Raw genomic sequence first — 27,094 nt, 5'->3', positions numbered from 1 at the left:
TCAACCCAGAAACAGATCCAGGGCGTGGTGGCTCACACCTTTAATCCCAGTGTTTGGGAGGCACACACCTTTAATCCTAGCACTAGGGAGATGGAGACAGAAGTGATATGGCTGGGCAGAGAGAGACATATAAAGGGGAAGAGATAGGAACCCACTGGAGAGTGGAGTCTGATATTTGGTGGAGACAGTGCAGTGTAGGCACTCTGAGGATCATCCCTTTAGTCTGAGTATAGGTAGGGGTAAAAGGTCTCTTTTAGAGGCTTACTGCTCTGTTTCTCTGATCTTCAGCTTTAACCCCTCTCTGGGGTTTTATTATTTGTGCCACATAATTGCCTTGACATTTTTCATGGAAATTAACTATAAATGTGGGAATTTATTTCTAAATCCCTTTTTGTTCCATCAGCCTATATATCTATTTTGTTTTTAATAGCTTTATAGTAAGAATTGAAATTATTTCTCTTACGTTATTATTCTTTGTCATCTTTTTGATATGTCCATATAAATTTCAGAATCACTGGGAGGTGGTAGCACAAGCCTTTAATCCCAGCACTCAGAAGGCAGAGGCAGGCGAATCTCTGTGAGTTTGAGGCCAGCTGGGTCTACAAGAGCTAGTTCCAGGACAGGCTCCAAAGCTACAGAGAAACCCTGTCTCAAAAAACAAACAAACAAAAAACCCAAAAAACCAAAAATAAATTTTAGGATCATCATGTCAATTTCTAGTTCTCTATTGCTCCCTTCCCCAATGCTGGGGATGGATGTCAAAGTCTTGTGCAGGGTAGGCAAAATACTCTCCCCTTGAGATACCATTCCCCTAGGCCACATTGTATGAATTTCTATAAAGAAATACTGCTGGAATGTTGATAAGAATGGTATAGATCAGTATGCAAATGAGTTGTTACAAATAAATCTACCTCTCCACTTATCTGCTTCTTATTTACTTTCTTTTTACAGTATTTCAGTTTTTATTTATTTATTTATTTTTTGGTTTTTTGAGACAGGGTTTCTCTGTGGCTTTGGAGCCTGTCCTGGAACTAGCTCTGTAGACCAGGCTGGTCTCGAACTCACAGAGATCCGCCTGCCTCCGCCTCCCAAGTGCTGGGATTAAAGGCGTGCACCACCACCGCCCGGCAAAGACACAAATTCTGTCTCTAAAAAATAAAACAAAAAAGTGACCATATCAAGCTCAATGGTATGCTGAAATATCTACATTAAAAGGACCCCCGCTGAGCTAGCTCTCAGGTATCTTGTTTCTTGTAGTACTTTCCCTCTGCAGAGATGGAAACACAAGGAATTTTTTTTCTAATCAGTTGAAAATGGCAGAGTAAGTGACGCTCCAAAGCAAAATCATTTTGATCTTCAGCCCTAGGAAGTGCACAACAGCACAAAGACCACCACCACGGGGCTTGGGTACCTGCCAAAGCTGATGATTCTTTCAGATTGGGTGGGGTGGGGACGACCAGTAACTGAGTCTCCCAAGGTCCTCAGGGCTTCTCATTTCAGACATTTAAATCCAGAATTCATGAGAAACAGTTTTGGCATTTCCTGACTGGCAATGCCATTACACATTCAACTGTTGTAATTTATTTGTCAGACTCTAAGTTGCTAAAAAGTTCTACTTCTTTTCTCCTTTAGGAAACTTCTGAGTTATAAAAATATTCTATTTCAAACATGTCTACTAAACTAATGTCATCTCAAAGATGCAAAATAGTAAATCTAGAGTTGTAGCTTTCCGGACTAGATGGAAAAACTCTTGTCTCTAAGCAATAAAGAAATATAATAAAGATGCCAGTCATACGCAATATGAGAGATTCCAGCACTTGTTTATTTCTAATACAATATTTTACCATATTATTTAAAACTAAAACACTACTTAATCTATTAGTCTTCTTATAAATCAACATCCAAATTAAGCCACTCCTAGAGTTGGCTTTGTGGTTTTGGCAATTCATTTACTGGTTACAGTTTTGGAGAACAAACTTGAGATTTCCTACAAAATCCTATTAGTTAGGTGGGGCATCACAGTCGCTACCATGACGGCGCTACATGCCAGCAGTCAGGTATGACAGTGAGTGAACTTTTGAAGCTTAGTTGTCAAAATGTGGCAGAGATGATGAAATGTGTCATTTAACAATATTTTATAATACTTTACTTACAAAGTAAACATTTATTCTGTAATAAGGAAATTTCTCTAAGAATGAGAAGACTGAGAATTGTTCTAAAATAACATTTAAAAAATGCTTTTTAATCTAAAAAATAAAGCCATCAAAAACGTATACATCAACTGACCATCCAAAATACCACACAAATTTTAAACCATCACTGATTCGAAAAGACCACAAGAAGACAAAGACTATACTTTAGCCCTTATTTCCTAGAATGTAAAGGGAGTAAAGGACAGAATGACATTGAATTATTTTATGCTGGATTTGTGCAGTTAGCACTCATACCTGATTGAAATGGTTATTCAGGGTAAAATCAGTTTTTCATGTTGTACTGTGTTGAATTGTGTCTCCCAAAGTTCAGCTCTACCTAGAGACCCAGAATGTAACTTATTTGGAAATGGAGGTTTTTCAAATGTAATTAAGATGAGGTCTACTGGATCAGGGTCAACTCTAAACTCAATGCTGGTGTCCTTTCAAGGAGGCCATGTAAAGACAGATAAAAAAACATAGACGACAGTGTCATATGAGGAACAGAGCAGAGACTGGAAGGAATTATCTACAAGTCAAGGGGTTGGGGACAGCCAGTAAAGGTTAGAAGTGGCTGCTTTAAACCACTTGATTTGTGATACTTTGATTTGGCAGCCTTAGCGAATTAGTATCTATGTCAAATTATATCTCACTAAAATGACCTAAATAGTTAATATGTAGATCATCTTAACACGGTGCCTTAGAGTTTTAAGCAGAGGCTGAAAGAAGCTGACGTAAGCAGGTCACCCTCATGCCTTTCTCTATTTCTGCCTACAAAATGAGGAACAGTGTTCATGTGCTGGGAATAGTTAGGCAGCAAATATTTGGAGATTTTTGGACTCATTTCTAACTCTAGATTAACTAGAATTCAAGTCAGAACATATCTTCCTCTGAGGAACCAGTGGTTTTTCTCCTCTTATAATAACTATACATTATTTGTAGACAATGATACGATGTGTTAAGAGAGAGGGGAGAGGCAGGGAGAGGAACAGAGAAAAATGTAGAGCTCAATAAAAATCAATAAAAAAAAGAAGAGGACATTGGGCGGCAATCAAATCAAGGTATTTAGTATACCTGTTACCTCATACATTTATCATTTATTTGTGGTAAGAATACTTAACATCCTCCCTTATAGCTACTTTGAAATATTCAATATGATAGATATTGTTAACCAAAGTCACCCTACTGTGCAGGAGACTATCAGATCACATTCTTCCCAGCAACTCTGGACTATTGGCCAACCTCTCCCCATCCTTCCGCTACCAACTTCTCCAGCTACTCATAATGACTATTCTTTCTACTCAGTTTCTATGAGGCCAGTGTTAGATCCCACATATGAGTGACACCACGCTGCAGCTGTCCTGCTGTGTCTGGCTGATTATACTAATCCAAATGCTTCCCAGGGTCACTCATGTTGCTGCAAATGACAGGCACGTCAACACTATGGTAATTTTGTTCCCTCCAAATTCTAATGATGTCTTCCTGAATGTTAAACTTCTTGTTCAAATTTGAAGCTTTGACTAGGGCAAACAAAGCCTCAGATGTTCTTCAGTCATCCCTAGGCGCTTACTCTTGTTTGTTTTGTCAGCTTAAAACTTCTGGTCTCCAACTCAGATATTTAGAATGTTACTGCGTCAACAAGAATAACATAAAATGGTTCCCTGGGATTCAGCAACCTGAAAGAATTCATAGTCCTCAAAACTATGCCAGTGGTTGTCACTATTAAGGACCCTGTAAAACAAAACAATTTATTCAAAGCATGGGGTGTGGAGTAGTGGAAGGAGGAAATACGGATGGACAAAGTTTTAAAAGTTTCTCCCCAAGAGCTGTTCATCCCTACTATCTCTTGCTTTAGAATTTTAATTTGTTTACTATTATTAGAGTGAGTGAGTATGTGTGTATATGTATGATGTGTATGTGTTTGGGGGGCTCCATGCTATGGCACGTGTGTGGAGGTCAAAGGTAACTTTGAGGAGTCAGTTTTCTTCTTCCACTGTGTGGGCTTTGGACATTAGACTTGGTAGCAAGTGCCTTTGCTTGCTGAGTCACCTCATTGGCCCTTTTCCTTTTTAGGTAGTCTCACTGTGTAGACCAGGTTGGCTTCTAACTTGTGATCCTTGTGCCTCCGTCTCCTGAATGCTGAGGATCAAACCAAAGATCTTGAACATGCTGAGCAAGTGTTCTACCACCAAGTTACACCTCCAATCTATGCCCGTGTCTAAACTGTATTTTTTAGGTCCCTTACATTCTGAAGTCAGAGGTCAAAGGACACCTTGCAAGAGTTGATCATCTCCTTCCACTATGAGGTTCCAGGGATTGAACTTGAGTCATTAAGCTCGACAGCAGGCACCTTCACCCGCTGAGCGATCTACCAGCTCCACACTCATTTTAAATTATGTTTACCTACATGTGTCTATGTGTGAGTATGTGTCTGTAAACACAGTTGCCTATAGAAGCCAGAAGAGGGTGTTGGATCTCTTGGAGCTAGAGTTATAGGCAGTTGTGAGATGTCTGTTGTGGGTGGTAAGAACTGAACTTGACTTCTCTGGAAGAACAGCAAGTGCTCTTTCTCCAGCCTCTTCATACAGAATTTCAGACTGTTTGTTATAGCAGTTAATCATATAAAAAGCCAAACCAAGGGAGGGGTCGATGGTTCAGTGAGTAAAATGTGCACTGTGTAAGCATTAGGGCTTGAATTCAGGTCCCCAGAATCTATATAAAAAGCTGGGCTCAGCATTGTGTCTGCAACTTCAATGCTGGAGGACCCCTATAGTTCACTGCCCAGTCCGCCTATATGAATAAAAAAGCTGCAGGTTTAGTGAGACAACTTGTCTCAAAAAATAAGGTAGAGAGTGAGTAAAGAAGACACTCCATGTCAACCTCTGGCCTCTACACATGTATCCACATAGCCTCATAAACGTCACCCCCCCAAAGCTAAACTAAGGAAATCTGATAATCAATTTTTGACCAAATTTATGGAGAAAAACCGTTTCAATAACTATAATTATTCAGTGTGAAGCTGCAATATCATGCAACATTCTTAGCTCAGCTTTCCCCATAGCAGTACTCATCAAAATAGGGTTCTACAGGATTTCAAAGTAAAAGATTTGTGCCCGAATTAGTTTGAGAAATGTTATTAAATAAATCTCAAAAGGTTTCTTTTTTCAGGACATCTTAGCACTGTTAATATAATAATGCCCATTTTGAATCCCACACTTATTTAGTCATGACATAACCAATTAAAGTCTTTTCTCCCTTACTGCCATAGCAGAAGAATGATCTATAGAATATCCTGTAAAGTTTTGCTTTAATGTAATCTGTATCCTATGGTGTGTGAATCAAGTAGTACCAAATATTTCTAGGTCTTCCAAAGCAAGTTTTGTTCTCTTATTATGGCAAAAAGCTTCCTACAAAAATGACTGACATGTACTCTTACCATCAGAACCATCCAAGATTTTCACTGGAGAAATCGCGCAAGCTTTCTGATACTACACTGAAGGTGGGCATGGGTGGTCAGTTTCTGTTTATATTCTTTCTGATACTACACTGAAGGTGGGCATGGGTGGTCAGTTTCTGTTTATATTCTTTCTGATACTACACTGAAGGTGGGCATAGGTGGTCAGTTTCTGTTTATATTCTTTCTGATACTACACTGAAGGTGGGCATGGGTGGTCAGTTTCTATTTATATTCTTTCTGATACTACACTGAAGGTGGGCATGGATGGTCAGTTTCTGTTTATATTCTTTTTGGGAGGGGGAATAGGGTCTCACTGTGCAGTCTTGGCTGGCCTGAAAATCTCTGTAGACTGGGCTGGCCTCAAAATCATAGAGATCTGCCTGCCCTAGCCTTCCAAGTGCTGGGATTAAAGGCGTGTGCCACCACACCTAGTCTAGCTTCTGTTTTTGTTTTTGTTTTTTTGTTTATTTGTGCCCTAATCTGCTGGTGAAGAAGCCTGCCAAATTTAATGATGGAACACGCTCTTATGTTTGAAGACATTTGTATGAATCCCAGTGTACCAGTGATATTAAATGTTTATGTGTGCGAAGAGAGCTAATCCACTGCCCAGTATCTCATTTGTTTTTATCACTTCTGTATGCATGCTTGAGGAATAATGTTTTAAAGCAACAGAAAGAAGTCACCGTTAAGATTAATAGTTTATTATAATAGAAATAAAATATACGTTGGTAAATTAGGGTTATACTACACTCTTTAAAAACTCATCACTTGCATGCACACATTATTTATAAATATAAGTATATACAAATTCCACATTGTGGTTAGATAAAATATACTGCATTTGTACTACACATTTGCTTTATTTTGGTTTGGAAGTTGTACTATATAGTTTGTCCCATTTTTCATAGATTCAAAGAAACTGAAAATGAAGTGCAAAGATAGAAATCTGTGAATCTCTATAAAGTAAAAAGGTCTGCTAAATAGTAAATGTTTTCCAAACAAAAAAACCTAAAAAGACGAGACTTACATCTAGCAATGTGTGAAGATGCTGATCCTGGAAAACACTGTGTAGAAAATCTAGGTCCTTTTCACTGCAGTCCGTAAGTGCGTGAATCTCTTCCAGGCTGTCCAGCACCTGCGACACAGCTCCTGGAGGGTGCAATGGGAAAGAACTGCTAGCACATCACCACTGTTACACTACCTTGTAACCTTAAGCTTGCATTTAATAATAATGAGCTCAGGATTCAGAAGGCTCGCGTTTTTATGAAGGAGAGGCTTACATGTGCTTCATATCATTAAAGGGCACAATATTTTGAGTATTTATGTTCTCAACAAAATGTGTCTTTTGTTTTTAAAAGTGAACTTAAGCATGGATATTAAATTAAAGCACTCTATAAACATAACTGGGCTACTGTGACAGAAGATCTGGGTGCAACAAGTTATACATCAGCTAAAGAGTAAGGGTAGAGAACCCCAAGGCATTGCAATATTATAGAAACAACATAGGTGGGCCTTTTACACATGGGCATTCTATCAAGAAACAACAGTCAACTATGGATAAGAGGCACAAACCCTCAATTGAGAGATCTTGCTGCTTAAAATAAGCTTGCAAATTCTTTTATAGTTTTAGTTAGCAAAGACCCCAGGCAGCTTATTCCTCTTTAAACTTTACATCTGAAGTCAAGAGAACCAAAGTTACTCTCATTGTCTCAGGACATTATACAGACCCAAAGACAAAGGTTGGTAGACAAACAGGTGCATGCATAATGGACACATCCAAATACCACATGAAAGTTTTAGAAAATCATTTTTTAGGGCAGAGAATGGAAGCATTATCAGTTTCCCTACATTTCCTCATGTTTAGCACACTAGGCAGGTATCATTAGTGAAAGATACACATGAACATTATTAAAGTCATATACACAGCCTTAAAGAATGTGTCTTACTCTACAGACAACATGCAAATAAACATCTGATAAGAAGAATCCCTAGAGGCTTCAGCACATTTGTATATACCAAGAAAGTCTAAGAATAAGTACTCCATTCATAGTTATGTCTTCAGATTAGTGGTTCTCAGCTGGGTGGGAGATTTGGATTTTGTTCTCCAAGGGGACATTTCTTAGTGTCTGGGGCTATTTTGGATTGTCACAATAGCAGAAGTGAGGGTAGCTATTGGTCTGTAGGAGTAGAAGGTAGGTATTGTATTGAATATTCTCCAAGGTCTAGGACAGCACTTCACAACAAAGAGTTGCCTGATCCAAAATGTCAGTGCTGAGTTTATAAAAATCCTGTTTCAGACAAAAGTGAAATATTCTTAAGAACTGTTTCTAGTTCTTCTTGTCTTAGATTCCATTACAATACGTTTATTGGTAAGAATGTAAATCAGTGTTATTCCCCAGAAGGTAATCTGGCAACATATGTCAAAAAACCTTAAATGCTAATGTATTTCAATCTGCTAATTTCATTTGCAAAAATTGACCTTAAAGAGAAAAATAAGATTTTGTACAAGGATATTTATCATATAAATGGAAGATAAATCTAATAGATAATGATTAGGTAAATTACGGGATGTTCACATAATGAAATATATAGATGAATAAAAATTTTTTGAAAAAAATGAAGATATAATAAAATTCTCATGATACAAAATTTAGAAAAGTAAAACAATAACCCATGTAACATATTTCCTAATTATGGTAAAAAAAAAACCCAGACAGACAGACACACACACACAGTGGAAAAAATAGGACTAAATCTACCAGAAGTGTAAGCGTAACTATTATTTCCCTACTAAGTTCATCCTGTTCTTGTTCATATGTTCCAAGGTTTCTACAATAGCAAAAACAAGTTGCTACCTAAGCTACTGATTTTCATAGTACTATTTAGCTATATTAAAGTTTTGGTGTTTAAGTCACAAATCTATCCACGTGGAAATTACTGTGGCTATTTAAAAATTGTCTTTATTTTGGGATAGTTATAGATGCAATGCACTTGTAAAAAATGACACAAAGATCTAAGTTCATCCAGTTTCCTCCAATATTGCTATATGACAAAACCTTAGTAGACATCTCAGTCAGGATGATGATACAGGTAAAATAAGCTACAAACATCTGTCCCCACAAGGCATCTTCATGATGCCTCCAAGCCACTCATTTTCCTCCTGTTCTGCTCTTTCCTAAGCCCTGACAACTACCAATGTGTTCTTCACTTCTATAATTTTGTCTTTTTGTGATATTATATAAATGGAATCACATAGCATATAACCATTGGAGATTGGCTGTTTTTTTTTTTTTTAAGTTTTTTTGAGACAGGGTTTCTCTGTCATTTTGGAGCCTATCCTGGAACTAGTTCTTGTAGACCAGGCTGACCTCAAACTCATAGAGATCCACCTGCTTTTACCTCCCAAATGCTGGGATTAAAGGTATGTGCCACCACCACCTGGCAGGAGATTGGCTCTTTTTTTAAATCTGGCATACTTCTCTGCAGTTATCCAGTTTGCTCCTCTTTACTGCTGAGTTGTAGTCCATGGCATGAATATGCTAGTTTGACCATTTATTTGTTGAGAAGTAACAAGTGGTACTTTTAAATTTTGGATAATTTATGCCTATCAGGCTATTGAGATTTTCACCAGAGATATTAAGTAGGTTTTGAATGGGATAAAAAGGTACAACCAGTCCTCTGCCCCTGGTATTCCTGAAGGTGTATGGACGGATGCAATCTATTGCCTTTTACCCGCTTTTAGGATTTTTATTTTGGTCAATGTAGTAACAAGCAAAACCCTCAAAGAACAACAAAACAACAACAACAACACACTGTAAAGTAACACAAAACCAACTTTGTTCATCCTTACTGAAAGATCTGCAAAGTTAAGAGAACATGTGGAAAAAAATTAGTCCCCAATGTCCCTATGAATCTTGAATTCCTTAAAGCACATCATCACTAGCAGAATTAAATGATACCGGGGTTATCAAATTGTTAAAATCAGTTCTAAAGTCTTAAACTTGTGAAATTAAAGCAACAAAAATATTAAGGAAATAGGTTTTTGTATACTTAAAGTCAGATAACATAAAACCTAGTTATTTTCATTCAGTCATTTTAGTATTTTTTGTGCTCATATATATAACTATATAGCAGCTTCCTAATAAGATTAAAACAAAATCATCATGTATTAAGTGAATACTAAGGTGGCCAGGCTGGTGAGTGGAAAGCACTCCCGCTTGTACCTGACCAGTGTATATCACTAGTGGATCTGTGAACTCCCCAAGTACGTGTGTCTTTCTTGTCCTGTCAGTACATTCCACATGTCACTCACTGGACTTCTGTTTATTCCTTTTTTAAAGGGTTATAAAATCCCCAAGGCTGGTCTGTATGTTATATATTTTATAATGTCTACAAGCTGTGAACCGGAATGTCCCTTAGAATGATTAATAGGGGCTGGAGAGATGGCTTGTACTTATGATCACTTGCTGCTCTTGCAGAGAACCCAGGCTCAATTCCTAGCTCTCAATTGCCTGTAACTCCAGCTCTAGGGGGATTTGATGCCTCTTTCCTCTGTGGTCAACTGTACTCATGGCATACACCCCCTCCACACACATACAGTTAAAATAATAAAGATAAATTAAAAAGAGAATTAATAAGAACAGCAGCTATGAATTCTTTAGTTTCTATTATTTGCCAACACATAAAGGCAGATATCATTCCATCTTTCTAGATAGAGATTTGCTTTTCAAAGGTTCCAGGTAGGAAGTGGTAGAACTAGGTCTTAGCTTAAAAGTCTATGCTTTGCCTGACTTACTATACTAACTGCCTGGCTAGGAGGCACATAGGAAACTGTAACAGTCGTGGTTCAGGCATAGATATAGAGGTTGGAAAAGAACTTGGCCCTAGTGCATCAGCCCATAACTAAGTTCCTTATTGAACTGAATGTTTTTCCTTTGTGCCAGGTGCTAGGTAGGGGCTTCACGGAAAACAGAACTATGCTCTCAAGCCTCAAGGAGCTCCGGGGTTGGTGTATGCAGGAGGCAAACTACACCCTGAAGTGAGTAATCCTGGGACAGGGTTGGGGAGGAAGAGGAGGATGAGCAGAAAGTCCCCGCTTTAACCACGGGATAAATCTGTTGATGGGGCCACTGGATGGATGTCTTTCTGAAAACATGGAAGACATCTGTTAGCCTCCATTCCCATTGTCTCCAATGGTCTACTATACTTCTATCTGTCACTTCTGGAGGGACTTATAGTCCCTTACTAGTTTATACACAAATGGGATTCATTTAATGTACTCTCCCTCATGAAAGGGAACACTTCCCCAGTTGTACTTAAGTCATTGAAAAAAAGTCACTAAGTTTCTGTAATTATGTAGAATTGTTTCACTTAATTTTTCTTTCGTTTCTCAAATTGAATAAATGGTTTTGCTTTAATTTTAAAATCTTTCCTTTACCTGTGGCTGCTGTTGTTATTATTTTCAGAGCTGGAGATTGAAGTCAAGGCTCTTCTACTAAACTATACTCCATCCCAAACTGTGACCATTTCCATAGCTTCTTTTTAAAGAACCAATTCTAGTCTTATTATTTCTTTATTGGCCTAGAACTTATAAGAGATCCTCCAGCCTCTGCTGTGCCATTGCCTGCAATCTTGTTATTTCTTTCTCTGGGTTTGACCAGCAGAACTACAAAACATATTTTGGGGCTGATGGATGTGTACAATTAGTATCTCTAATCAAGTACCAAACCCATCTAAAAGGCCCGTAGTTCTTCAATGAAAGAAAAAAATAAATTAACATGGGGCTGGAGAGATGGCTTAGTACTAAAAGCAGTGATTGCACTTTCAGAGGACCCAGGTTGAGTCCCAGCAGCCACACAGTGGCTCACAACCATCTGTAACTCCAACTCTAGGGGATATAATGCTTCTTCTTATCTTTGAGGGCACCAGAAACACACACACACACACACACACACACACACACACACACACACACACGCAAAATATTCATACAAAATAAAACAAACCTGGGTAAAAATACATTGACATAAAGATTTTGGTAAGGTTTTCCCACTGCTATTGCTTCAGATTTAAAATACAGGCACTAGACAGATGATTAAGCTGTTACTAGTATTCATTTTGTAGATCAATATTGTCATCTAGGAACAAATGACTTTTTTAAAGATTGAAAATGATACTTTCCTATAAAACCTTGGAATAAATGTTTAACTGCCTTAAAAAAAACAAACCAATCAGCCAGTAAGTAGTCCACAAGTTCTCCCTAGGAGACAGCTATCTAGTGGCACAACCACAGGCATCCTATTTGCTTTTGTATTCTGAATTGTACCTTGTAGAGTGTGTGGTTCAAAAGGATGCTTTATCAATGATTCTTGATTAAAAGTATTTTTTCTAAACAAATTTTGAAGAATTTAGAGTTAAGTATTAAAATAGAAGATTTACCCACAGAAAACATTTTTATTTTTTGGAAACAGAATCTTGCTATGTAGCTCAGGCTGGCCTCAAATTCCTGTGCCAGTCTCCAAGAGATGGGATTACAGGTGCGAGATAGCATGCCCAGATAAAAATCAGAGTGGAAATTATTTTCATACAAATGTATGTATGGTAATTTGTGTTTTATCCTTGCTATCTGACGTGATTTGACAGCAACACTGTTAAGCAGGCAAATGCTTTTACATTTGAAAAACTGGAAGATTATCAGGGCTCAATAACCTATCTGAGGGCTACTCTTAGATGGGGAGCGGAGAAATGAATCCTAGGACCCAACTATGACTCCTGTTCCATTGTTCTCTCTATAACCTTATACCACATATTACCTTGGCAATGCGCCCACATCACATGGTCAGTAATGCTGTGCTTTCCAATTTCTATTCTCTTCTTAATCTCATTTGCATTTACCATATAAGATTCTTTTCTAGCATTTTGCTCAAACTTTTACACTGATAAATTTACTAAAAGCAATTATATCCTGGCTTAGGATAATATTTTACACAGTTCATTCAGTAATCAAGTGTGTTTTTAAAAGTTCAGGTTGAAAATATTTCTATTTTTGTAAAGAATCTCATTTCTCAGAAAGTTTTCCTGAAAAGTCTTCTGTTGCTATTATGAAACAATAGTAAAAACAGCATAAATATGTCAACTACTTTAAAAGTGTTTTCTAGGCCTATTTATTTAAAGGGGACTATGTTTTTAAGGTCAATAAAAGCTCTGGATCCAGAACAGTTTTATTTCAAGGGTGGTAAAGTCTCACAAAAAAATTACCAAGTGAAAATAAACCCCAAAGGACAAAAGAATAATGTTTAAACTACGTGGTTCTCAGTGTCAGTGTAGTCTGAGTCCCTCTCAAAACCTTTCCCCCACTTAGCAAACTATGAACAACTCCAAACAGGCAGAAAGTCTGAGAACCACCCAGCCCACAGAGTCGTTCACAGCTTGTTGTACGGATCTATCACTTTATAGCCAGCTATCCACTGGCAAATCGCTTTATTTCTCATTCACGGCAAAGTAAGTGGTGAGTGGCTAACACCAGTCACTTCACTCTTGAACAGTTCAGCAGAGATTTCAATTCTCCCCTAGATAAAACTGAAATACAGCAAAGTATATGAATCTCAAGTTTACCATTCAATGGGCTTGGGTGCTCCAATGTTTACCTGTAGTTATTTCAAGAAAGAGCTGTGTGCATTTCTTGTGTACATACATTTCTTGTACAGCTAAGCAACATGGCAACACTGGCAAATGCAGCATGTGAAGGCAACCCACTTCTTTTGAAGGGTAAGCAATACGGTCTATTGCCCACTTCAGGAGAGGCTCATTAACACAACACTGTCCCACTGTACATACATTCTCATCACCCACTCAAGGCCTCTCCCTTGACAACATGATACCTTATTTAAAGATAGGGTTTCATTACGTAGCTCAGGCTAGCCTTGAAGTTATGATTATCCTGTCTCATCCTTCTTGGGTGCTGAGATTATAGATGTTAACCCTGTCCTCAGCTAAGCAATATAATGTTTATATATTTTGTTTTGCCAGGTTTGGTGGCACATGTCTTTAAATGCCAGCACTCAGGAGATAGAGGAAGGCAGATCTCTGTGAGTTCAGGGCCAGCCAGGGCTACATAGTGAGACCTGGTCTCAAAATTTTTTCTTAATCAAAAGTGTACTTTATTAAGTTAACTCACCAATTTAAATATAGTCTGCCATCACTCAAAAATATGGCCCCTTCTAACTGCAGCCCATCTCTTCTTACCACCATCCCCTAGTCAACAGCTTTTATTTTCAGGGTCTAAAGCAAATTCAGCATTTTAATCAAGCTATAATTATCTAATAGTAAATCCCACAATGGAAACTGTACTTTAAATTCTGGCATGTGTACTATATGCAGTTCCTGTTGTGAAAATTTGCACATGATAATAATGTCTCAGATTCCTTATATGTAGATTATGGTATAGGTACCTCAAAAATGTATTATCTTAAGTCTCTTAAGCAACTCTACATATATACATATATATTTCATCAGTATACATAGGCTATAATTCTAGTGACAACATGTTTATTAAAATAGCTGGTTTCCAAGAAGTAATATTCTTTCTTTCTTTATTTTTACTTTGGGTTTTTTTTTTTTTTTGAGACAGGATGTCACTATGCAGCTCTGGCTATCTTGGAACTCACTAAATAGACCGTGCTGGCCTTGAACTCATAGAGATCTCCTTGCCTCTGCTTCTCAAGTCCTGGGACTTAAAGGTGTGTGACAGTAGGCATAAGTAGTAACATTTTTTTGAGCATGATTTTTTCAAAGTACTTTAACAATATTTGGCTATCCCTTAAATGGCCATTTGTGTAACGTTTTACACAGACTAGTAAGAATGATGGATAGGATGCTCATCTTCAATTGTGATGATAGGCGCATGGTTGATTAAAAGGGATAGTGAGAGAGGAATAAGGAAAGAGGAAAGAAGGGCTTGATTGCTTAATTGTTTTCTATTTCTGTATTTATTTATATTTTATATTTCTATTTTATATTTTAAAATATAATATTGATTTATATTTTTATATTTATATACTGGCATGGATATATAGGTAGCTTCTGGGTCCCTAAGATCCTGTCCCCTGCTATATACTGTTTGTGATCAACTCCTTCTCCTGGCATGGGGACTGAGCATATAGAATGGCACTTCTGTGGCAAGGTTAAAAATTGTTCCCTGTCTTGGAAAAACAAGGGCACAACTCTTGGCTTCTCTTTAGTCATTTGTGTTGGGGCGGTAAGCTGCCAGGTTGTGAACAGTCTTATAGACAAGGTCACAGCCAGTGAGGAACAGAAATTTTCTATTAACTACTGGGTGAGTCATGCCTTCAAAGGGGGATGGCAGCTCTGGAGCACTACTGCAAGAGATCTTTTGGCAGGGGCATTAGGAAAGCCATGCCCCTACTTCTGATCCACAGGCACTGCACGGAGAATGAAGCAATCCAGTACTCAGCCATAGACCACCAGTAGATGATGGGATTTTTGTATTGGCTGCAAATTTAGCTATAAATACCAAATGAACAAAAGTGGCAATGAATTTAATTGTTAGCACTCAGATTTTCTAATTTATCTTTGTCTCTTATTTACTTTCCTTTAGTAAGCATCACTTTGAAGTAAAGTTTTATTTTGCATTTTGAATACTGACGTTAATGCAAACTACCCACTTTATCTGGACTGCCTCAGTTTTACTTACATATGTGTGCATATTTCTTACAGATTAATTTCCCCACATATTCAGATTACATCTTTTTGCAATTAAGGTAAACCCATCATTACTATTCTCTATTATTTATTTTTTTTTTTGAGACAGGGCTTCACTATATAGTCTAGACTGGTCTTCCATGTGCGACTTCCCTGCCTCACCCTCCTGAGTGCTGGGGTTGCACCTGTGTACCTCTATGCCTTCTGATAACTATATTTAATGGTCAAGTTGTTAAAGGACATGGTTTCAGGGCTCATTTCACAGCCCAACATTAATAAACTGAGAAAGGACTCTGTATCAGCAACAAACCCCACTCATGTATGAAACTGTCAAAAGGAAACTCACTTACCTTAAAAGTTTTCTTGAAACTTCAAAATAAAATGTTATCTTGTCCCTGAATGAATATATTTGTGTTTGAAATTCACATGTGAAATAATATTAAGTGTGGTTGAAAATTTAACTCTGCCTCCTTTTGACTTTTGAAATAAGTGAGAAATTAAGTTGAATAGCAATGCCCCAGGAAATCAATACATACGAGTTCTCATTTTATGGTCAGACAGTGTAAAATTCACATTTAAACATCTAAACACAAACAGCTGTGGAAAAGTCAAGCCAGTTATGAACCATGCAAAGCCAAACACTTTTGCATAAAGATAAACCTTAGAGGAAAACAAAGGGATACCTACTTTCTGCTGCTAGAAGTCCTAGGAGGAAGGCAGCATATGGACAAAGGACAAACATGATTTTAGAGCAAGCAGGTCATCAAGCCATAGTTGGGCCCACTAGATAAGCCACAAGCACAGTCCCCCAGTCGACACCCCCCCAAAAAAATTTCACACATCAGTCACTGGGATCTAATTCTAAATTCTTTGCTTTAGAATATGAAAACAGACTATTTCCACTTTGAATTAAGTAGCAAAGTAACTATTTACGATAAGATTAACCTTAAGGAATCTAGTAAATACATAATGAAGGTCATAAAAATCAAAATAGAAAAGTATCTTTAAGAAAAAAATGTGTTGCATTACAATAGCATAACCTAAACATGTCAAACTTTTCTTTGGATGACAAGCTGGGGAGCTTATTAATTTTTAAATACTCACATTTTCTCGAATGCATACATATTACGATGTTAAACTTTAATTTAAGGATATAACATGCTGCATTTTGTGGGCAAGCAGTAATAGTCACTGTCCTCAAAAAAATGTTGTAGGGAGAATTTTAAGAAAATTTGGGAAACAAAATTGGGATTGCCAATTATTACTTTTGTTAGGCTTATGTAAAAAAAGTATCAATCTATCACTCTGTAAGAACAGAAAAGGTGAGCCGGGCGGTGGTGGTGCACGCCTTTTCTCGGGAGGCAGAGGCAGGTGGATCTCTGTGAGTTCGAGACCAGCCTGGTCTATAAGAGCTAGTTCTAGGACAGGCTCCAAAACCACAGAGAAACCCTGTCTCGAAAAACCAAAAAACCAAAAACCAAAAAAAAAAAAAAAAAAAAAAAAAAAAAAAAGACCAGAAAAGGTATTATGAAAGATAGAAGACGAGGACAGTCAGTGTAAAGAATGAGCAGTGGTGAAATACACTGTTTTGTCTTCCCAGCCCTTTTTCTGCCCACCCCCCAGCAGTACCCTACAAGTATAGGTTCTGCAGCTATTTCTCTCTTTTTTGTCTTGGATGCATTTGCAGGTAATCACAAAATGTGCTTCTCGTTTTGTAGTATAAAACAAACCCATACAAATTCAAACAGAAAGACAGGAAAGGTTAAGTTTGGGAATTTAAAATGAACAAGTATAAGGATAAATAGAGAAGATTTTGGGTTTGAAAATTAATGGAAATACTAAAAAGATGGAAGTAATGAAAAACAAATGCAGATATTTTCATTTACAAAATTGCAAAGCTCTATTTGAGTCTAGATAAAATAGAGAAATGGCTTTTTTTTTGGCAGCGGCTGCATTAGTGTTGGCTGCAGAGAGGACACGGTAGCCAGATGGCTGCTTGGTCAGTAAAGTTGATTAGGGCAGAATGCCTTCCACAAAAGGCTTAGTATTAAAAAATAATTTTAGAAATGTATAAATAATTTCTCTTAGCTATGTGAAGCGTGTAGGAAAATTTACACTTTTCTTTAAAAACCTTCTTTGCTTTTGACTTCTGACTACATAAAAATTTCCTCTTCATTTATGGTAGTGACTTACATCTAGATTTTAATTCTTCTACTTTTTGTTTGTAGTACCCATATAGCATCACTGAAAAAAATCCTTTACAGGGAATTGCCGTAGCCATTTGAAATATACATTGCTTAGAAGATCATGAAATTTCCAGATTTAAAGAAAAGAGAAGAGATAAAAAGAACGTAACAAAATGAGAATGCAGGAAAGGGATGCCAAGAAGGATGCTCAACTGTGAACAATTAATGTGAGATCTTGCAATTTGCCTACAAGATGGTGGAAGAAGCTTTTTTGTCATTGCTTAAAAATGACAAAAACTAAGAAACTGTTTCAACCAAATCATTTAAAGATTGTACTAAAGAAGGGAAAATCTAGATGATAAAGTATGTTTAATATAAATAAGCATGTCTACGAATATAATTTCTTTCTGTAAAGAAAAATTTCAACTTTTTCAGAAAAAGAACACCTACATCCTCATTATGTTCTCAGTGGGTAGAGAGGTAAATATTAATTAAAGGCAAATTCTGGAGATTAGGTTTACAAAGTGATTTACAAGGAGTACAACGTTTTCTAGGAAGTGACAGTATAGACATTGAGCACACATCTCAAAGAGATAATTTATTCTAAATATAGTACAAATTGTGAATCTAGTATGTCATCACAAATATGAAATAAAATCCATGCCTGGATGCACTCTCCCTACATATGGTCAACTGTAATCTATGCTGAAAGCCAGAAGAGAAATGGTCAAGCTCTAAAAATTGTCCAGGGGATGGGAACAAAATATAACGGGGGGGGGGGGGGCAGAGACGAACTGATCCGAGTCTGTGTATAATGACAACTATGCCCCAGGCCACTGCACCATAAGGGCTCAGGCAGGTCCTGGGGCAGCACAAGAGGAAGCCTCTGGGCTTTCTCCCCCCCCCCCCCACCCCCGTCACTTCTCTAAGATTCTGAATGTGTTTGGAAATCACCTTCACTCAAAAGAGGAAGATTCATATCCCGATTGGTAAAAGTCAAAAGGAGGAAGTACACACCTGCTGGATTGGGAAACTCAGTCCTGTCATTTTGCATATGGTGTAGACACATACATACTGCTTGGTAAGAGATTGAGTCTGTGTGTGCACATATGTGCATGAAGAGAGAGCAGAAGCATAAACACTGACATTTCTAGACCCACCAAGGAAAAAGTACTCTTATATTGCTGACTTTGGGAATACTGCTCATGCTGTAGGAAGGGTCTCAAGTCTGAATTCTAATGCTCATATACAAATATTAAAGAAACCAGTTTAGGTATATAAAAGTCAAATTAGAAGGAAAAATCCAACCACATAAAAATTGTCTTGAACAGAAGTAAAGATGAGGCTCGATGACATACAATGCAGGAGCTAAGGAAATAAACCAGAAGGAGCCCATGTCCAACACTGGACAGCCAGGATCCAGAAGCTGGATGGCTGAGAGACCTAGGGTAGAACCAACATGACTGACAAAAGGTCAATGAAATTATTCCTAATGATATTCTGCTATACGCATAGATCAGTGTCTGGCCCAATCATTATCAGAGAGGCTTCCTCCAGCAGCTGATGGGAGCAGATGCAGAGACCCACAGCCAAACATTAGGCGGAGCTTGGGGAACCCCTCATAAGAGTTGGAGGAAGGATTGTAGTAGCCAGTGGGGTCAAGGACACCACAAGAAAATGATCCACCACGAAAATGATAAACAGAACCAAGTAAGCAGGGTTCATAGGGGCTCAGAGAGACTGAAGTGGCAACCACATAGTCTGCGTGGGTCTGGGCTAAGTCCTCTGCATATATGCTGTGGTTGTTTAGCTTGGGGTTTTTGTTGGATTCCTAACAGTGGGAGTCGGGGGTGGGGTGGTGTCTCTGACTATTTGCTGCTCATGGAACCCTTTTCTTTCTGCTGGGCTTCCTCGATATGAGGGCTTGTGCCTAGTCTTACTGCATTTTGTTATGCCTTATTGAGCTGATATTAGTGGGAGGCCTGTTCTTTTCTGAAGGGAAATGGAGGAGCAGTGGATCTGGGGAAGAAGGAAGTGTGAGGGAGGACTGGGAGGAGAGGACGGAGGAAAGGCTGTGGTAGGGATGTATTGTATGAAAGAAGAATAAATAAAAAGGAAAAAAGAAATCTGAGCACTTTGCATCTAAACTGGTCATTTAGAGTTTTAGTAAATGGTCCTGGTGAACACCTCACCGGTCAGATGGAAATGTGAGCATTTTGCAGAATGATTGTGTGAGTACTAGCAGCTTTTTCTCCGAGAGTACTTACGTGTCATCCGTCAAAACAGGTAACTCTTCTATGAGCTTCTTCCTTGAATACTTGCACACATGAGTTAGAGACTTTACAGAAAGAAGAACTTGGTAACTGTTTAAAGCTCCCAAGACAGCTTTTATATGGAAGGACTAAATTTCAAGCAGTGCTGTCCCCAACTCTGATTCCCTGTAGCTGACATGGGAAAATCTTCTACTAGAAGGTTTTGCAGGGGGAGAAGATGATTGTCGAGATCCAGCGAGTCTGATTATGACATTGGGGTGGATGAAATGGAGCACAGAGTTTGGAGTGCACAAAGGGGAAGAAGTATTGAGGTAAAGAGAAACTGGCATAATGTTGGTTTGGGAGCATTCGGGGAACACAGCTTTGGTATTCAAATAAAGAGGAACCAGACACCTGTAGGTAGGATTTGGTGGCTATCAAACTTCTTTAGAATCTCTTGGAGGTCTCGACTAAATTCCCACAAAGATTATTCAGAATGAATGAGAAAAGATGTATGCCAAGTGATTCACACAGGTGAATGAGGGAATTTCCCAATTACCTGAGGAGGTAGGGTCTTCAGAGAAATCTGGCAACTCTTCAGGAGGGTCCCCATAGAAGGAGTTGAATTTATGACTTGACACAGCAGCTAGTACTGCACCCTAATGCAAAAAGATGAAAAAACATACAATTAAAACATACCCAGAAACATAAGACATTATCTAAACGGTTATTTACCTTAAGAATTATGCAGAAAGTATATTTGTAAGGAATGTTGGCTAGGAGAGAGGCGGCTCTCAAAACAACTTTGGATCACTTCATACCATTTCCATTTGCGGAATGAAGTACATAAACTAATTACGTCTTGGACTTGCATATGTAACATATGGTACAAGACTCTGTCACCATAAAATGATGTGGCAGAAAGGATATTTAGTAGAACAGAAAGATGTTTGCGATAAATTATATTTTAAAAAGCTTTCAAGACAGGCGGTGGTGGTGAACACCTTTAATTCCAGAACTTGGAAAGCAGATCCTTTGAGCTCAAGGCCAGTCTGGTCTATAGAAGTTCCAGAATAGCTAAAGCTACACAGAGAAACCCTGTCGTGAAAAAAAACAAAAGAAAAAGAAGCTTCTAAAATGTAGTGCATAGTCTGATTTCTTCTTTGGAAAAATAGTAATTATAAAACAGTAAACATATATCAGAATATTAACACTAGTATCACTGAGTAGTAGGACTATGAGGTTTTCTTTTATCAAACTTTTTTCTCTTCTCTTTTTGTAACAATGACTACACTACTCTTGCACATCAATTCTCAATCAGGCTATACATTAGAATCAACTACATGTAACTTTTTTTCAGTTTTTGAGATTGAGTATTATGTAGCACAGAGTGGCCTTGAACTTGCTATGTAATCGGGGCTGCCCCAAACTCTTGATCCCATTGCCTCTACTTCCAAGTGCTGGGATTATAGACATGGAACACCACACCTGGTTATGTGTGGATCCTGGAAGCTACGGAGAGGACCCATTGAACCCTAGTAGAGAAGCACTGGCATACTGAGTGCCTGGCATCTTTTAAGAGTACCGTGTGGGAAAGCAATGGGAGTTATTGTTTTAGTTAATAGGAAAAAGCATAAACAGCCATGTTTGCTCTCTAGCTCTGCCTGGTTCTAGCTCTGGAACATTGCTTGAATAGATCATTAAAGCTCTCTAGGTTGTCTTGTTCTTGTGTGTGTATTTGTGCATGTTTATGTGGATGCGTGTGCACAGGTGGTCAAACCTAGGTGTCATTCCTCAGAAGCCATTCAGTTTGCTTTCTGAGACAGAGTCCCTCACTGGGAACAGGGGCTTGCTGAGTAGACTAGGCTGCCTAGTCACCAGGCTCTGGGCATCCCCCATCTCTGCCTCAGGGCTGGGATTATGTGTTCTTATGCAGGTGCTAGGGATGGAACTCAGGTTCTTGTGCTTGTGTAGGAAGCACTTTTTGTGACAGAGCCATCTATTTAATGCCTCTCTAGGTTTTCTTATCTGCAAATTGAGAATCTCAAAGGGGATATACCTTAACTTTGCTATATAACATTGCCAAAAGTCTTAATGCACACAAAAGTGCTTTGAACTCTGTCGAATATTCTGGAAGTATAAATCATTACTAAGTCCACTAAAATAGAGGCAGGCATAAGTGCAAATCTTCTGATGCTCTATATAGAATAATTCACTTAGGTAGTTTAAATATCAAATAGCCAAAGTGGTTTAAATCTATCAGAGTTTCTATGTAAATTTTAAATGTTGAGCTCATGAGTTTTTCTGAAAGGAAAGATAAATCTGCCATGTATGTAGAAACTTGTTGGTAAATACATAAAAAGCCAGTGGCAATGCATTTCCACAAGGTCCACTTTTTTGGGGGGTCATGTTAAGATTTTTCCTCTAAATTTTAATTGAAAAATAGACTACAGGAAGTAAAGAACTGATGCTAGGCATGCTATTTTGTGACTATGGGTGAGGCAGGGACATTGGGAGTTCCAGTCTAGCCTGGCCTACATAGTAAGACCATGCCTTAAAACAGCAGCAGCAACAACAACCACTACCACAACCATTAAAATTATCACCTTAAAACAACAACTACTACCACTACAATTATCGCCCTAAAAAAGACAAAAAAAGTGAAACACATAGAAAATAAAACACAAATGGTTTTGATACTGCCATTTGAGGTGACTGCCTAGATTTCCCATAGTATGGGGTTAAAACAAGGTTTCTAATGTAGAATTATACCAACCATATCGGAAAAATAGTGACTGTTGAGATCTTTCTACAAAAGAATCTTTTTCTTTTCTTTTTATTTAGTCTTTGTGTCTGTTACATTATGTCTCCCAATCTTACCTATCTCCCCCCAGAAGAAAACAAAATAAATTTAAGTGACAAAGGGGGAGGGGAGGAAGAAAGGGAAAATCTTGTTATGGAAGGTGTACTGTGACACAATGAGTAACGCAGTAAACCCCTTTTCCATATATGTTTACATGTAGGCGTTCACTGAAAAGAATCATTGGTCTGGTTTGAGGCTCCTAGTCTACACCATTGATACTGGGTCCTCCCTGGGACTCTTCTTGGGCATCTTGTTGCTTCCCTATTGGAGATCCTGCAGCCCTCTGTCCAAAGGACCCCCTCCCCTGCTGTCCAGGAGATCACAAATGGGGTGGATGTTGGGGTAGGCCAATAACACATAACCCTGGTTCTAGACCTGGGTAGTTGCAGGGTTGCTTGGCCTGCCAGATTTCCCCTGTCTTTGCCACCAGGGTGAGTTCCACAGCATTGCCCTGGCCAGTTCACTCCTTGCAGCAGAGATGAGTAAGGGCCTGTTCTGCTTTCTCATCCTTAGGGTGTGATCTCCCACAACTACACCTTCAGGGCCAGCTCCACTGTGCTGCCCAGGGGAGGTGCAGGGGCGACTCTCCTGAGTGCTGCAGATGAGGGGCAGGGCAGCGCTCCTGTTCTTATGACCTCAGGGCCAGTTTTCCTACGTGCCTCAGATGTGGATGGCTAGGGTGGGCCTCTCTCCCCTTCCCATGCCACCACACGACATATGCATAATGGGGACAGCTCTCCCACACCTCTGCCAACAGGGTACTACTGTATTGTTCAGGTAAGGTACAGGGTCCGCTTTTCTGAGTTCTGTAGCTGGTATAAGGGGGAGGGTCATCTCCCCTGCCCAGCACAGGTGTCAGCCATCTTTTCCTCACCCTCGCCACAACATGGTAGACGAGGGGAGTATGGCCAGCTCTCCCACTCTCACAGACACAAGAGTCTCATTTCACCTTGCATATTATACATGCTCCCTAAAAGCTGGGCAGAATGGAATTTTTAGGCATCAACTCATATTTCCCACATACCCAAATCAAAATTTAGAGATGTTTTGTTTTATTTCCAAGTTAAGTTCAGCTGAGTTTCTTTGTATGTTAGTGTTAGGTTTTAAGGCCTTTTCCAACTACTTCTGTAGTTGAAGATCTTCTAAACATTTATACCAGTACTTAACAGAGCCAGAAAATACTGCTCTGAAGCAGCTAGTTCCTGATTTCTCTGGCCTATGGCTGGCAGTTTGGTCTATTTAGTTTTCTCAGCTCAGTGACCATACACGGTTCCACTATGCAATGCAAGTCAATTATGTGAAATAGGAAAACAGTTTCAAAATAGCTCAGGCTCACAGAATTTTATTATGTATTGAGAGTAAATCTCAGTGATGGGCAATTCTAAAAGATTCATTTCATAGTTGAGAAAATTGAGGTCCAGATAGGCCTAGCAACCTGTTATGATTAAAGGTGTTATCAACAGTGGTCAGAACTGAGATCCACTGACCATTCTTCCTAATTTAAATGTTTCTACACTCCCAGAAGTTAACATTTTTTTACCCTGTAAAGGGACAGATCACAAATATTTTAGGCTTCAAAGGCTACATGATTTCTTTTGATACTACTCAACTCTGCCATCAAAGCACACAAATATAAATGATATACAACACTGATTTTCAATAAAACTTTACACCTCTCAAATGCTGAACTGGACCCCCAGGCCACTGTTGGCCAACTCCTCCAGTAAACTATGGCTAGTGAACAGCCTGTTGGGCACAGCAATAAAAACGGTATCTTATATAAGCAGTTCTCCAATTTTCTGGTTTATTCAACCCTGACAAAGAAGCTTGCTCTTCAAATTTACTAGGTATACTTTAGCATGTTTTAAGGATGAAACATAATTTTAAGTTAAGACTATTCAGAATCTGTTAAGAAAAATCATGATAAGATCGCAACTTTCTGCTTTTAAAGTACTAAAGGGCCATTCCTAAACTGCCTCATCTTAGAGAAGACTGATCGGCAGGCAGAGAAGCAGGCAAGGCATACTTTTGCAATTTGCAAAACCAATAAAGGAAAGCCATAGAGAGTTGTCAGAAATCTCCCTTGCTATGTTCTTTTCCTTTTTAAAATAATTTCTTATTTGACAATTTCTACATGTATTTAATATATTCTGGTCACACCCAGCTCCCTACATCCTCCACTGCTTGCATCCTACTTTTCTGTCCTTTTGTTTTGGGTCTGTTTTTACTTTGTGACCTCACTGGGTGGAACAAGAGTTGCCTGCATGGATACAGGTATGGAACTGTCCACTGGAACATGGGTAACTCACCCGTGACTACACTAAGACACAGAGACTTTAGATAATTTGCTCAAGGCTTCCAATGAGGGAGAGTCAGAATTGGGGTTCAGCCACCCATTATTAGCTCAAGAGCGGCTCCTATGTATTGCTGTGTACTTCTTACTTCTTCTGCTACCCATAATCAAAAATTAGTAACTGCTCTCAGTGAAATTTGTTTTTTAATCATTTCTAAGGTAGTCTTAAAAATTAGGATGCTGCCCCATTTGGGGAACTAACTTCAAATCACTGTCTGGGATAAAAATAAGTGGGCACCTAGCTGTTCATTTGGGGAAATCAGCTGTGGGGTGGTAGGTGTTGTAAAGCAGAGAAGTTACAGTCTTTGTTCTAGAAGTTCATTGGAGAGGCATAGGGAGGAGTATGAGTTTCTAGAGGAGGGCAGGCATGGCATGTGATAACCTGGTGGCCGACAATTCTCAGGAATGCAGCCTTGCCAGAAGCCGAAAACAAGCCTGTAATGATTAGGCTGACGTTCCTAATTCTATGTTGCTTGGCTGGTCTTGAGACTTTAAATAGCCTGCAAAGGGATGTGGTAAATCCACATGACCCCTATTTGTTGTGATAGTTTGGCCCTGTTCAAATGAATCTTAGTCACCAGTTTGGCTATTTTTGGTCTAAGTCTGCTTCTGTGGCACCAGGGGAAGAACATGTCTCCTGTGACGGGCGAGCCCAAGCCCGAGTGAAAGATCTGGTTTTGGGCAATGGAAGGTTCAACCTTACATAGTATAATGTTATGTGAAGCCAAAAGAGGACGAAAGATTAAAAAGCTTTAGAGAAGAGTTAAAAAAGAAGCCCATAGTTTCTTTGAACAGTTGGACAGGAAACTTAACTGCAAAAGAGCTGACCAAATTTTACTCTGAATGATTAGATTTTTTTTCCCACATGATGTCTATACCAGTTTAGGTACATGTCAAGGTAAAGATGTCAAACCTTAAGAAACCACCTTTGGCCAGGTGGTGGTGGTATACGCAGGAGGCAGAGGCTGGTGGATCTCTGTGTTTGAGGTCATTCTGGTCTACATAGTGAGGTCCAGAACAGCCAAGGGCGTACATAGAGAAACCCTAGTATCTTTGGGTACTAGGTCAGTGATGGCATGTCATTAATAACTATTTTTTTGCCAAGGATCTTATAAAAGCAGACAGAGGAGAGCCAGTTTGAACTCCGGACAACAAAAAAATTAGGAGAAAAGCTTAAATAGGAAAGCTCAACATTAATAATGATATGTGAAAAGTTCCTTTTCTGTTCATCAGCATTCAACACCTAATAGAATCTTCTCCAAGGGTGTGGATGTTTTGTATCTATGCTGTTCAATATCATAGCTACGAGTCTGCTGAGCACATGAAACATGATGGTATGAATGGGGAACAGGCACTTGGATTCTTAAATTTTAAGTAACTTAAATTCACATAAGTACATGTGGCTATCAGCCTTCCATGGTACTATTAAAATGTGAGAGGTTCCCCCAACATTTACATAAAATCTACAGCTGTATAAATATCATTCATAATCTTCAAGAGGTAAAGAATAATAAATTAATAGTGTAATTTAGGACATCTGAAAATAAGTTTTGAGCTTGTAGGAGTCATGTGACTAGAGACCATTATCTATCTAGTCAGCCACTTCCAGAACAGACTTAACACATTCAGCACCACAGTTCAAGTAAGCATCAATCATTTCCTCTGCATCTCTGCGGTCCGGTGTTCAGAAAGTTCTGAACTACAATGGCTTCCCGTGAGGGTATTATCACAGTGCCTTTTCACTTTTTGAGGCAGAGGATAAGAAGAGTAGGCAAGAAAATTAACTTGGAAGAATAAAGGATGGCAGGCGATCTTCAAATATTTTCTTACAGATTATGGTAGTGGGGCTTTCATTTATTGCTTTATGATGGCTGTTCAACTGTAGATCCCATGTTAACCCAGTAGCAGTTTGCAGTGAACCAAAAGCACACTTAAAAATTAAAGTCTTATTATCATTGTTAGTTTAACATTTTGAAGTAGTGTCTTTGTAGCACAAGCTGGCCTGAATCTAATAAATCTCCTCCCTCAGTTTTTTTCAGTGGTGGGATTATAGATCATGCTATATTTTTCTGTC

General features: G+C 38.7%; 1 protein-coding gene across 1 annotated transcript in view; it reads right to left on the bottom strand.

Annotated features, from left to right (window-relative positions):
- Positions 1-27,094, bottom strand: part of LOC121445427 (peripheral plasma membrane protein CASK-like) — a gene marked incomplete at its 3' end in the record, with an annotated part of 332,821 nt that overhangs the window by 61,239 nt on the left and 244,488 nt on the right. Inside the window, exons 10-12 of the mRNA XM_041647561.1 lie at positions 20,364-20,463; positions 16,054-16,071; positions 6,674-6,795 (exon numbers count right to left, since the gene is read on the bottom strand). Of these exons, the coding sequence (XP_041503495.1) occupies positions 6,674-6,795; positions 16,054-16,071; positions 20,364-20,463 (240 nt within the window). The remainder of the gene's footprint in view (positions 1-6,673; positions 6,796-16,053; positions 16,072-20,363; positions 20,464-27,094) is intronic.

The sequence above is a fragment of the Microtus oregoni genome, unplaced genomic scaffold (genome assembly GCF_018167655.1).
Source record: "Microtus oregoni isolate MIOR12 unplaced genomic scaffold, Mior012 000189F_ref0000355, whole genome shotgun sequence".
In the NCBI taxonomy this organism is placed as follows: Eukaryota; Metazoa; Chordata; class Mammalia; order Rodentia; family Cricetidae; genus Microtus; species Microtus oregoni.
The sequence above is the reverse complement of the archived record's forward strand: the minus strand, read 5'-3'. Positions and strand labels throughout refer to the sequence as shown.